This window comes from Grus americana, chromosome 1, assembly GCF_028858705.1.
Source record: "Grus americana isolate bGruAme1 chromosome 1, bGruAme1.mat, whole genome shotgun sequence".
Taxonomy (NCBI): domain Eukaryota; kingdom Metazoa; phylum Chordata; class Aves; order Gruiformes; family Gruidae; genus Grus; species Grus americana.
In genome coordinates this window covers 55,745,666-55,758,862 of record NC_072852.1, presented here as the reverse complement: position 1 = coordinate 55,758,862, position 13,197 = coordinate 55,745,666, and the positions used below count along the sequence as shown (strand labels likewise).

General features: G+C 36.7%; 1 protein-coding gene across 13 annotated transcripts in view; it reads right to left on the bottom strand.

The window, feature by feature from the left end:
• ATF7IP (activating transcription factor 7 interacting protein) overlaps positions 1 to 13,197 on the bottom strand; it is a 119,153-nt gene that overhangs the window by 25,853 nt on the left and 80,103 nt on the right. For 7 of the 13 annotated variants that reach the window (XM_054831335.1, XM_054831424.1, XM_054831518.1 and 4 more), the window contains exons 6-11: positions 12,911 to 12,976; positions 12,165 to 12,238; positions 11,557 to 11,645; positions 9,613 to 10,251; positions 7,948 to 8,015; positions 3,176 to 6,611 (exon numbers count right to left, since the gene is read on the bottom strand). In XM_054831335.1, coding sequence (XP_054687310.1) covers positions 5,082 to 6,611; positions 7,948 to 8,015; positions 9,613 to 10,251; positions 11,557 to 11,645; positions 12,165 to 12,238; positions 12,911 to 12,976 — 2,466 coding nt within the window. In that variant the 3' untranslated portion in view covers positions 3,176 to 5,081. Of the gene's footprint in view, positions 1 to 3,175; positions 6,612 to 7,947; positions 8,016 to 9,612; positions 10,252 to 11,556; positions 11,646 to 12,164; positions 12,239 to 12,910; positions 12,977 to 13,197 lie in introns of those variants that run through there. The other 6 variants (XM_054832234.1, XM_054832146.1, XM_054832067.1 and 3 more) reach the window with 3 other exon arrangements.

The window sequence follows — 13,197 nt, the reverse complement described above, 5'->3', positions numbered from 1 at the left end:
CAACAATATAGAATTAATAGCTGCTTATAAACTGTAAGTTGACATATCCACTTTGTTCACATTGTTTCCCAACAGACATTCACAAAGTTTGTTACACAGTGCAAAGTAAAGGGATAGAAGCTATAAATGTACTTTATTAACATTTTACCAGATGAATTTCCAATAGGCAGCAAAATAGCTTAAACTGTAGTTCAACCAAACAAATCAAGGCATGTCAGAAACGATGGGAAATGGATAGGACACTGGTGGATTTTTTTAAAAAAACAAAACTAATAGTAGCTGAAAAGGTAAAATGCACAGATGAAATATAGACTGAAAAAATATTTACTCCATAAGAGGATAAGGTGCACGTGGAGTAGGGAACAGGGAAGAAAAGACTATTCACCTGACCTGGTGTTTTAATAAATATAACGTAACCACTCTTGAACAAATTGAGTTTATGCTGGCCATTTTTAACACATCCAACCCCATTCAAATTTGTTCATGTTATTTAATGTCACAATATAATAAAAGCTGCTTTCATAGATTCCCTCAGTATACCATAGCTATATTTATATATAATATATATAAATCCTGTATCTATAACTGGATTCATAATAAAATACTTTAAAACCATTCTAAAGATTTGTTATCTAATTAAAAATGCCTTTGCCTCTGTAACAGTAACAACCTCAATACATTAAAAGTGCTTGTCATGTTTTCAGATATGCAATTCTAGGACCTGAGGCACTGGAACGGCCATTGGGAAAATGACTGGGACTGAATAACAAACCCTTACATTTCTGTGTATGCGGGGAAAAAGTCGAAGTTTAGAGACTAACAAGTAAGATGCCTCCTCCCACATCCCTGTGGCCATTCCTTTTGGAGCAAGAAGCAGAGGAAGGCTGAAAAAGGAGAAGCAGTCATACAGCAAATCATATGTCCAAGCTACTTACTGGAAACTTTGACTATACTGACCTAAACAGTATGCAACTATTGAGAGGCATAGTGCAGGATAACCAAAAAGAGATGTACCAGACTAAAAACCACAATAAAGCCAAGAACACGTTCAGTTTCAAAGCATCCTCCCAATGCCTTCAGGTACTTGACATTGTACACAATGGAGCTCTTCAGAGGGCACAGAGAAGGTGCATACAGTGAAGAACATTTACCTTCCAGATCTCCCACACTGCAGATCACAGTACCTTACAGCAAGGATGAATTACTTAAACAGCAATACAAGAATAAAAAATTAACATACTGTAAGGTACTGTGCCAACTTCATAAAAATAAAAAATAATTAGGGTACTCCTTGAAGTAACAGCAGAGATTTCCAAACTTATCAGGTAAAAGGACAGAAAACACAAGTTCAAGATTCACCAGTACCAAAGCTTCATTATGAAAATTAGATGGAAAACTAAATATATGGATGAATTATATAAGGTTCCAGTCATTCCCTACTGTTTTCAGCATCCTCTCCATCAAGGGGAATGGAATTTAATCAATGACATGGCAGCCATCTCTTAAAAAAAATTAGTTTAGTTGACTTGGTTAAGGTGAAATGGTTTTTTTTTTTGCAACTGAAGTGAAATATTCTTATTTTAGGAAAAGATCTAGTCAGAAAATCCAGGAATGATAGATCATAAATTTCTTTTTATATTTGTTATATTCGGATTTTTAAAGTGAATTTTAAATTATGATTAACAATTTTGTATTAAGTTTACAGCCAAAGTCTAAATTTAAGTTTAGACAAACTACTTAACCTGTTGGCTCACCAACATGCTTCTCCTAGAATGGAAATATAATGGAAAGGAGGGAAAAAAAAACCCAACCCAAAACCAGAACACGGAACTCAAGTTATCCTGCTGTTTGAGGTTCTCTGCTGATACTGCCACTGAGGATTCCAATTCATCTCCATTTTGATAGAATTCATGACGCTCACACAGCATAACCTGTACTGCAATGAACAGGACTGACTTGAAACTTTTTTTTTTTAACTGAGAGAGAAAGAAAAAGAAAAAGAAAAAAGACCCTCTGCTCCCCATATTACTGTATACATAGCCAAAGTTGACTTTACAAAAGCAGCAAAACAAACACCCATTCTGTTTGCCTACTTCAGCTTTTCTAGACAGGAAATACATGTAGGAAAGATTCATTTAACACTTTGGGTGGGAGGTGGAACAGGAGAAAGGGAGAAAGCTTTTTCAGTTCTGCAAGGTTAGAAATCTATTGTATGAATTAGAATTAATTCAAGTATTAGCAGAAAGCTTAGTGAACATCGACTCCAGCTCTTGTGAAGCAATAATACTTCCAGCCCAAACCAGGAATGCTTTTTCTCATTAAAAAAAAAAAAATTTCTTCCGTACAGAAATAAAAAGCTAGTAATACTGCAGTCAGTAGCTTTGAAGTATCAGGTTCAAACTGAAGGTAGTAAGAGGACATTGTATAGTTGGTGCCAATAGAATTAGAATTCAACAAATGAGAAGCCAAAACTATCCAATTACGAGCCAACAAAATGGAAGTCAAGTTAGAAGCCAAATGATAATTAAAAAGAATCACAGACTTGCCCAGATTGGCCAAAAGAGCCTCTTTTTCAATTTAAACCACCAACTAGACTTGTGTGAAGGAATGAAACAATCAGCAATATGCTGTTACAGTAAGTTACTGAGATGCAGCTAGGATCAGAGCAGGGCATGTGGTCAGTATGACCACAGTATGCAGCAAGAGGGAACAACAAGAAAAAAAATCATCTCCTGGCAATATCTTGTGTTTCTGCAGGATAAGTGTTCAACATCAGTGTGCTGGAACAAGCAACTACCTGAGACAAAGACAGGACTTTTTTTTTTTTTTTTTTTTTAAAAATAATACATACCCATCTTCATGAAAGTTTAGAGTAAATTTTTTCAAACAAGAAATTAAAGTTGCAAGTCTGGCTGAATTATGAATTCTATGAATTCTTAAAATTTGGAAATCTATGTTAGTCTAAAATATCCTAGAACAAGGTACTGCACAGCTCTATATTTTGAGAACTGTTTGCCCTTTATTTTTTCAATTTTTCTTCTTTCTAGCCATTAGAAAGGATTACTTTACCATTTCCATTTGATTTACTTGAGGCTTGACAAAATGATAATCCTGGATCCGTGATTTCCTTCCTCTAGTCACTGATGTTGTAAGTTAACGCTGCAACTAAGGAAGCGTATGATTGTGCAGAAGTAATTTTTATATTAACAATTCTATCTGAGCAACTAGCTCAATCATTGTAACAACAGCAAATAAAAGTGACTGTAAACACAATACGTAAGATGAATATAGCACTTTTCAAAACCTTTTAATCTTCAACATGATCCATCAGAAAATGGAACATACTGTCATGGTCTTACACTTTGGAAAATTGATGCAGTAAGTATGAATAACCTACCCAAGGCCACAAAGGTAAACGTTATCAGCCAAGATAAAAACTCCAAAGTTCAGGCATCAAGTTCTCTGTTCGGACTACAACAAAGTGGTAAATCTCATTCAATATTTGAAAGCCTTTCCCAGCAAGGAATTTCTCCACAGATTTCAGAGTTTATTGTGGTCAATTTATTATTTCAGCTGGGATTTTTCCCTATTTTGTCCACTGCTGAGCAACATAAACACTTCCAGTGAAGTCCTTAGTGCGAGAAACTGTGTGTGCGGGCATGTGTGTACGCACATACACACACGCATTTCAAAAGGATGAAGCTGTTCTTATTTCATTCAGTTAATATAACAGAAAACAGTTTTAAATGCTACACCGTTTCTTCTTCCAAAGTGGACCTACCATAATTTGTGATTTGATGACCTGTTTTCCATTTTTATTTACAGACGATCTCTCAATTTGTCAGAATCTCTGACAAAAATCATGACATAGATTAGCGGAGACAAACCATGAGTTAGTGTGAGTCATTAAAAACAAACTATGACTAGCCCTCCTAATTTGTAATTCTTTTTTATTAAAGAGCCTTTTAAACTACAATTTCATTTCTCTGACAAAATTCACATCCACTATCCTGAGAATTTCTAACCTGTAAAAATCTCCTAGGGAAAAATGTAATGATAGGATCAGTTTACTACAGTGAACTAATCTAAAGAGGTTAAAACCATAAATAATGTTTGGATAGGGTATGGTGGGGAAGAACAGGATGCGCTTCTGAATTATACTATACTGACAAAGACTATACTGACTATACTGCAAAGACAATGTGAAAGGTAATGGAAGGGGTGAGAGGAAATACAAAAACATCTCTCACAAAATAAGCACATACACAGACAACACTTCAACTCTTATTACTTGTCATTTAAGCAACAAACCTGTTCTCAACTCTTTTGAGATCATTTTCCCCATTTCATGCACAACTGAAGAGATCCCAATTTTACTATCATTTGTATCAAACAGTGCCTTTGGAGAACAGAATGACTGAAATCTTAGCCAGAAATATTAAATAGGAAAAGGAAAGACCTGCAATACAAATCTGTAGCTCACAGAAAAAAATCGATTTAGTAGGTGGGGGTTTTTTTGTGGGTTTTTTTTTTTTTTTTTTTAGAAAAGGCACAATTCTCTGGTAGATCTGATAACAATTTGAACAGAGAGGGTGACAGTGGTCAAGCAATTCCAGGTGTTTTCATGCATATGTATATATTTGTAGTGTATCTGTGTCTATTTCATTCAGCTTCTACTTTCTCCGTGCTCTTCAGTAATCAAGTATTTGATTTGTCAGATGCTACATTAGTGCCAGCAGGCACAAAATGGTATAATAAATACACTCTTCACAGAATATAAAAGCCATGCACTTAGTGAAGAAAGCGTAGCTCTTCAGCTAAGTGGAAATCAGTATCTCCCTTTCTTTTTTTAAAATAGCTCTGCTCAGCCACTTAAAGAGTCCCAGCTGCCACAGAAAGTCATACAAACTCCAAGCCCTGCTCTGTTTTTCTGTTCCATAGGTCACTTCAGGAGTGCGAACAGGATACTTCTTGCTGAACTAGACCATAAGAAATTTCCTTAGTAGACCAAGTGAAAAAAACAAAACTGGTAATTTTTCCATTTTAGCAATTAATTTGAAATCAGTTCCATTACAGAAGCATCAAGTCATTGGTTCTTGTTTTATCACATGCTTTATAGAGACAGGTTCGTTACAACAGCCTTGAAGGGGACCAGCAGTTAGGTTCCCACTGGCCGTGTTCGTGGGGACAAACACCTTAGAAGAACTGTGGTTCAACAGGATGGAGCTTTTGGAATTCAGAGCTGGGTGTCCCTCAGGGACTAAAGTCACAGAATTAGTGCCAGGCGGCACCACAGATTTCTTAGGGAATAAAATTTTGCTTTGTTCTAGAACAACGTGGTTTACAGAAGAGGTTGAGGCACCAGACAGTGATTCTTTTATCACTTCATTTGGGATCTTGCTATATAGGTAATTGGGGGCATTATTCTCCATTACATCTGACCAAGCCCTGTAGCGAACTTCCGCAGCTCCCCAGTAGTGTCTAATAGCAGACTCGGACTGATGGCCTGTCACTGCCATTATTTCTCTAGGCCCCAGTCCCGCTTCACACAGTAGCTGGATGGTGGTAGTTCGGAGAGAATGATTGGTATATCGTTGAGAGAGCCTGGCTGCCACACTTATCCTGGGCATCATGGTACTTAAGAAGTTCACACCCATTGGTTCTCTTTTGTACCAGACAGGCTGTTCTTGCATTTGCTCTGACGTTAGCTTTAAAGGATGCAGGTAAAAGGCAGGGGGCTCTGGAGGCAACTTAGACAAATAAAGCTCCAAGGAAAAAACAGGACAGTTTGGGTCCCCCGGCATATCATACATTTTAGCCATTTTATGAGGATCTTCTCCATTTTTTCCTTTGCCAGGATACCTAAACATAGCATATCGACGCCCGTTCTTGTCCTTCTCAACAACAAAAGCATCTGGAGCCAGATCTCTTAAAATTTCCCTCCCTCGTTTGGCAAAATGCAACTGCAAATCAAACCACACCTTGTTGACGAGTGCCAGTGGACTGTGCAATCCCAGCACACCGGATTGTTTAATCTTACGCAAGTCCTCAGCAGCTATAGGAGGATGGTGGCGAGTCTCATCCTTTCCCTGCATGCGCAGCATCTTCAGCACGCTCACAAATACCATGTTTGCACTAGCAAACTCTTTGTCCTTCATTAAGCAAATCTGACGATTATAAGGTGGCATTCTGAGATGCCGGTTTAAGCCAGCACGTATTGACTTGTAGCTTGCCACACTGTAGGTATTTCCATCATGATTCCTTACTGTGTAATAAAACTCTCTTAAGGTATCATTGAGTTCATTTACTGGTACCAATTCAAAGCTAGGATCCTTGCCATTTTTGGCCAGCCATTGTTTTAATACGTTAGCTGCCCAACCAGTCTGCTTGTGGGTGTTTTTGATGCTCTTAGCATCCTCTTCCTCTTCCTCCAAGCCAAAGAGGACATCCTCGGGGAAGTTAAAATTCGTCTGTGCTGCTTCTACTGCTTCTTTTTTTTCTGATGAAGTCTCTTCCTGTTTCAACTGCTTTTCGAAACAATTGATCAAAGTTGTACCATCAAATATGCCACAGGTATACGGCACACAGCGAACTACTTTTTGTTCTGAGAGCTGTGAAGTGCGGAGTAATACATAATATTTTGGATTTTACATAACAAAAAGCAGGTGGCATTAACTGGATTTTTCAAATGATATGGCATGTCAATTCCATAGCTCACTAGCCAATTAAAATGCATCAGGTCCTTCTTTATTAACCATGGCATTACACATGCTTTAACTGATTTGACTGAAAGCAAACCTAGAAACATACACTATAACAAAGACTGAAAACCGGAAAGCATCATGTGTCTTACTTCCCTCCTTGCTCACCTTTCATTGCTAAATACCACTATCACACACAATCTGTTTTTCCAAAAATCTTTTCCGGGTTTCAGGCTCTACCGAAGAAGAAAAATTCCAAAATAGGCATCTTATATTGAAAATTAAATTTTAACACTGTACATGTGTCATCCATTCTGGAATTGAATTTCCTACATATCCATATCAAGTACTGACAAATGTTTTGATAGCTATAATCCACAGGTATCTTTGAAAAATGAAGTTCCAAACAACCATTCTTTATGAAATGCCTTAATAAAAAGGTAGAGTGAGGCACAGTTTACGATACTGGTTATCTTTGCCAGACTATTTCTGCAACAGGTGAAAAAGAATCTTGTCCAATATATTTTCTTCTTGCTTTGAAATATAATTCAGATTTTACTGTAACTTGAAATACTATTAAATGTGGAAATTTTGGCTAGAATAAATTAATTTTATTCCAGTTAAGAGCAATGTAAGAGGTGCTTTGTGAAATATCTGTATGCAGAAATAAAATTTATTATGAATAATTTTAAATAGCTTAATGTCAACCTTTCAAAGCAAGTTCAACAAATCTTAGATGAGGAATCCAGAAGTACAGCAAGTTTTCCTTTATCATGAAGTATTTATTCCCGAAGAAAGTTTCTTTTCCTTTTTTTTAATGACATATGACAATGAAATATTAGAACCCCAATTCTTATTAATTTCTGGATTAGTGTGGAAATGGGAGCACTGCAATAATTTAAAAAATATTTGTAGTTTTAAGTTCAAGCCCTTCAGACAAAAACTGGGCAGGGTTTTCTTTTGTATGTTAGCTCTGTTGTATCAGACACATTTTAGTGTGCTCCTGAATTATTAACTCATCTACTTACACAAACCCCATCAGAAAACTTCTGAAAAGATTATCAGAAGCTCATGCTCCAAGTAATGCTCTAGATTAGAAGAAGAAAAATACAAATGGACAGAAACTAGAAAGGATGGCACAAAAAAGAAACTAAAGTTGTTTCATTATGAGCAATAAAGATACAGAACTTTTCTCCTGTGGATTGTAACTTTAGAATTTTATACAGAAACATAATCAACAACCTACCTGGGTTGTTCCTTCAGCAGTTCGCTTGTTTGCCGAAGTATCTGTTGGTGGCCTGCTTGTCTGGTTTTCTGAGGGGTCAAGAAATTGTTCATTTGCAGTATCTAATCAGTACTAAATACTGATATCCACTATACAAATTTAGAGGCAATATTCAAAATTGTTTGATACTAAACATTCAATGTGTGGCACATTTAACATTTTTCAGCCCTAATTTTCAATTACAAGTACTCAAACTTAATCACTACCATTTTTCAGAGGGAATAGAAGATACAGAAAAGCAAAATGGCACTTTCCAGACTAGAAGCAGTACATGTTTAATTTCTTGAAATTCTCGCAGTGTATTAAAAATATTTGATGAACAATTCCCTTGCCTATCTGAGGACAAAGCATAACTCCAGCCTCTCCTCCCTCTGTATCTAAACTGACAATACATTAAACTGAAAAAAATTAAAATTATTCAACATTTTTGTACAAAAAATTGAGTGAACAACGGGTGGTTAAACAGACTGCAAAACACATAACTGAGATAATTTTGCAGCCAAACATGTATCTACACTAACAACTTAAGCACAAGTTGCTTGAATATTTGATGTAAACATTTAAATCCAAATGCTCCCTTCTTATTCCTTTTCATTTTAACAAGAGCTTATCAGCAACAGTGCTGGCCCAAAGCAGTGTTTCAATTCTGATAAGAAACTACTAGGGTTCGCACAAAAGTCTATGTGAACTGCAGAAAATGAGACACATTTTTGGATACACAGGCCCTCCCTTTGGTCACTGTGCCTGATCTGTCACAATCCTTTTTATGTTGTATTAAATCATTATATTAGCTTTAGAGCTAAAAATCAATACAAAGCATATAACTGCCCAGCTCTACAGAAGACATATTTTAATATAGGTAACTTAGAGATGGGAAAATTAAATAAAACTAGTTCTGATGTCAAGCTTTGCTTGAGTTCATTTTAACATTATATTGTGCCAGTAGGAAACTTGCTACAATTTCAACTCACTTAGAAATCTTGAGGACCTCTTAGAAAAAAAATTTCAAGGTATGTAAAATGAGAAGTGCAGAGAATCATCATGGTGTGGCCAGAGACGGAGAGAAAGTATTTTAAAAACAGTTAATCTAGATACTGTATTTGATCATTGATTGTGTTCAGAGACTTTACTTTAAATACAATACATGTACTACTGTGCAACTGGGTTAGTATTCAGTTGCATTTTTCCCCCATTTTGTTTAATTTTAAGTATTGTGAAAATTAAGTTATGATTATACTTGCAGTATGTCTTTGCTTAGAAAGGTAGCCAGATTATTTTGACAGGCTGTATTAAAAATAAATACCAAGTTGCTAATGGTAGAATAGGAGTTTCTGACTTCATGCTAGGAACAAAATAAATAAAATAAAAAACCCCAAGCTTACAGAGCCACACTACTGACTCCTCCTTCTAAGGAGAGATGGCTGAAACACATCTATAACAGAAGTGATTTGATCAAAATGCCATGATTAGGATTCAAGATTGTGATCTTGACAATTTCAAAAGAAAGGCAACCCAGAAGAAACATTTCAGTCAAATACACTAATAAATTTGCACAGGAGTGGAGTTTTGTGGTTCCCTTTGACAACTATTTTCCTTTCCCAGTGTCAACATTCAAGCATAACTTACCAACTCTGGGCGCTGTAACGGTGGGTGGTTCAATAGGAGCTGTACTACTAAATGCAGAGAGGGGAATCTTCATCTGTAGGGGGGCTCGACTGCTGGTAGCATTATAAAGTCCTGAAGTACCCACTGTGGGCAAAGAAGTCCTTGTAGCCTGGGCAACAGGATGTGCAGTAGAAACAGCCTGTACTGCCAATGTTGTGCCTATTGACCCAGCAGTGGCTGGAGAGTTCCTTTGAATACCAGAACTGGGCACAGATGGGCTGTTATTTGGTTTAGTTGGGTTAGTCGATGCCAAAGACACTGTAGTTTTGGTAAGGCTACCAACTGTAGATGAGCTTTGTACGGATATAAATTCAACGTTGCCTGACTGCTGGTTAGTGACCAAAGTCCCTGTGTGGCCTTGCAGGAGCTGAGGCTGGGATGACACTGCAAGAGGTACATGCAAGATTACGGGCAAAGACTGCAATGAGACAGACACTGACTGCGCACTGCCACTGGGCACTTGGTTAGTGCCTACAACTGTAGCTGTATTAGCAGTGGGAATAACTGTTGTTGTCAAAGAGCTGGTGGAGGTCACTGGAGTCTGAGGCTTAGGATGTCCGCTGACAATTGCTGGAGGAGCAGCAAGACTGGATGCTGGCACTACACCAAAAAAATAATAAAAAAAAAAGAAGTATTTGAACCAAGTGGGAAGTTTCACTCCGACACAACAAATGGGAAATGATTTATGACGAGAGTCATAAGACACTGGAATGGGTTGTCCAGAGAGGTTATGAATGCCCTATTGTTGTAAGAGCTCCAAGTCAGGTTGTACGGGGCTTTGAGCAACATGATCTGGTGAAAGATGTCCTGGCCCATGGCAGGAGGGTGGGACTAGATATCTTTAAAGGTCCCTTCCAACCCAAACCATTCTATGATTCTACAAAAAATGTGGTATATGACTACCTTTCTGCAAAGAAAGGCTATACTCTTTTTCTGTTGTACATTCTGATATTCAATAGCTTAAAGATACAGTCAATACTGTATTTCTGTTTGAAAGAACTGTACACAAATGGCAAAAGAGATATACAAACAACTATGACACGAACAAGCTTGAAGAAGACTCCAAGATTTAACTGTTGAAAACACATGAAATACAGCATTTTAAACACTTGTTGCAGAAATAGAACAACTGGTCGTCCTTCAGAAAACACAAGAAAAGAAAAACTAAGTCAGTTATGACTAACTTGCTCTGTATAGTTAGGACCTTATAACCAGAAGGTTCTACTGAAACCAACAATTAATGTGTCAGAGAAGATACTCGCTTTCATGCAACGAAATTTCAGGATTAAATCTAAAGATAAGGAGAATAATACACTACAAAAAGCCAGTATACATGCCTACTATGGGAGGATTCTGTGGAAAAGATTCAGCACTCAGTATTAAGTAAATTATTTTTAAGACCAAGCATAGTGTGACTACAATGAATGTAATTATTGGTGGTTTTGATTCTACATTCCCTCTAAAATTCTATTCTACGAATTCCAGTTTTCAACTTGATTTCCTTAAGAAATGCGGTTTGTGACTTCCTTTAGATCCTCACTCAACTTCTGTAGCCAATAGTTAGAGGGGAAGATATCAGTATGACATGACCCGTGAGCCATGTGTTTCACTTCTCGGCAGCTGAGAGACCACAAGATTTGCTGCCACGCCCAGCAAGCAGTCTGCTGAAGCATCTAATTTACCCACTTGTTCCGATTGGCCAAATCGACACATTTTTTTCCCTTGGATGGTAAGCACACTACACAAATATAAACTAGAAATGTGGTAGAAAGCTAAGAATAATGATTTTTGAGCTCAGGAAAAAAAGTCATAAACCCCAGTTTTACTCTGTTCAGTTAGTTACTTATTTAATGGAAAGCAATAAAACTTAAGAAGTGTGTTTGTAGTCCATAAGCAGTTTCTTACCCGCATTCATAGGGGCTTGAAAAGTCACAGGTGTGCTCTCTGCTATATTCCTTTTTGACTCCAGCATCTGTCTCACTGTGCCAGCATTTCTATGGAATGAAGTTTCAGTTAGCATTTCTTAATGAGCCACACCAGCTGTAACTACAAACAGTACAATGATGAAAAAACCCCTTATTTTACAGCTATTCTTTTCACTGAGATTTTCTAAACTCATTTATCTTCTGCTCGCCATGCAAATTAACTTCGGATATCCCCCTACTAAAAAAAAAAAAAAAAAAAAAGGCAGATTTATTTGTAAATTTTCAAGTGCTTACACCAAGTTTGCCTTTCACCATGAGAATTTTCCCTTCATTGAAATTAAACTTCCATTTTTATCCATTATTTTTTAGCTGCTGAAACACTCATCTCAGTTTACCTAAGAATGGATTCAATACTGTCCATTTATGACTTCTGTGGAAGAAAATTGAATTTTACAATTGAAGAGCAATGAAGGAAAAGGAAGAGCACTTTAATTAAAAAAAGAAAATACAGGGATTATCCATTACATTAGGTATTTCAAGTGTCCTACTGTGAATTTTAACATGGTCACACTGATGTGGTTTGCTTACCGATATGTCACATTGTTTGTGTTTGCAGTGTCACTTGGTGCTTTCCCTGGAGACAGAGGTGCATTTGGTGAATTCTTAAAAAAAAAAAAGTTAGTTAAAAAAGGGAAAAGTCAAACCAAATCAACCAGCAGTCAGCTTGCAAATTTATGCTTTCACTGTATTTCATATTCATCCATTTCTGTGTGAGAAACACATTTGCTGGAGCCAACACTGCAGGAGAACTTGACACATTTTACAACCCTTCCAAAACCACCTCAGTCCTACCTGTCTCCCTTTCCTACATCCTTCCCTTTATATAAGTCTCTTGCCTTCAGGTTTTTATAACATGAGAATCAAAATTTCTTCTTGAACATTAATGGACTTTTAGCTTCCATTTCTTCACAGTAATTAATCCAAAATATTCATTCTAGACATAGAAATACTATTGTTTGTATCCACTCCTCTCCTCTCCCCGCTCCGCTCCCAAAATCAAGGTGCTGGGATTCACTTTTATTTACTCTGTACTCATCATATTGAAGTAAATTAGATTTACTTACATACAGTTTAAAGGCTTTCACACTAATAATGCCTAATTAATGTTCTGTACGAATCAGAATTACATAACAGATGTTAAAAGACTATTCTTTCATATCACTGTCTTTAACCAAACAAGACAAACATCTTTCAGCATGTAAAATTTCTTTATTTTTCAACACAAGGTTTAAGGCTAACTCAGAAAAACAAGTATAAAAAAATCTAGTTCTTACTTCCTGTCTTTTCTTCAAGTCCTCCCTGGCTGCTCCAAACCGCTTTGTCAATCTAGCAATTTTAGCCTAGATGGGAAGAAAATGGAAACAAACAAAACTGTAAATATCCTCCCCAAGAACCATCAAAGAAATTATACAAACTATAAGATACATAATAAACACATCAAGTCAAAGGCTATTTTCATATCAGGGAAAATTATTCTTCCTTGAAGTACAGTACAACTGCGTATTACTTCAGAGCAGCAGAAAGACACACATGCGTATCCCAATGAAGATATCTTAAGAGA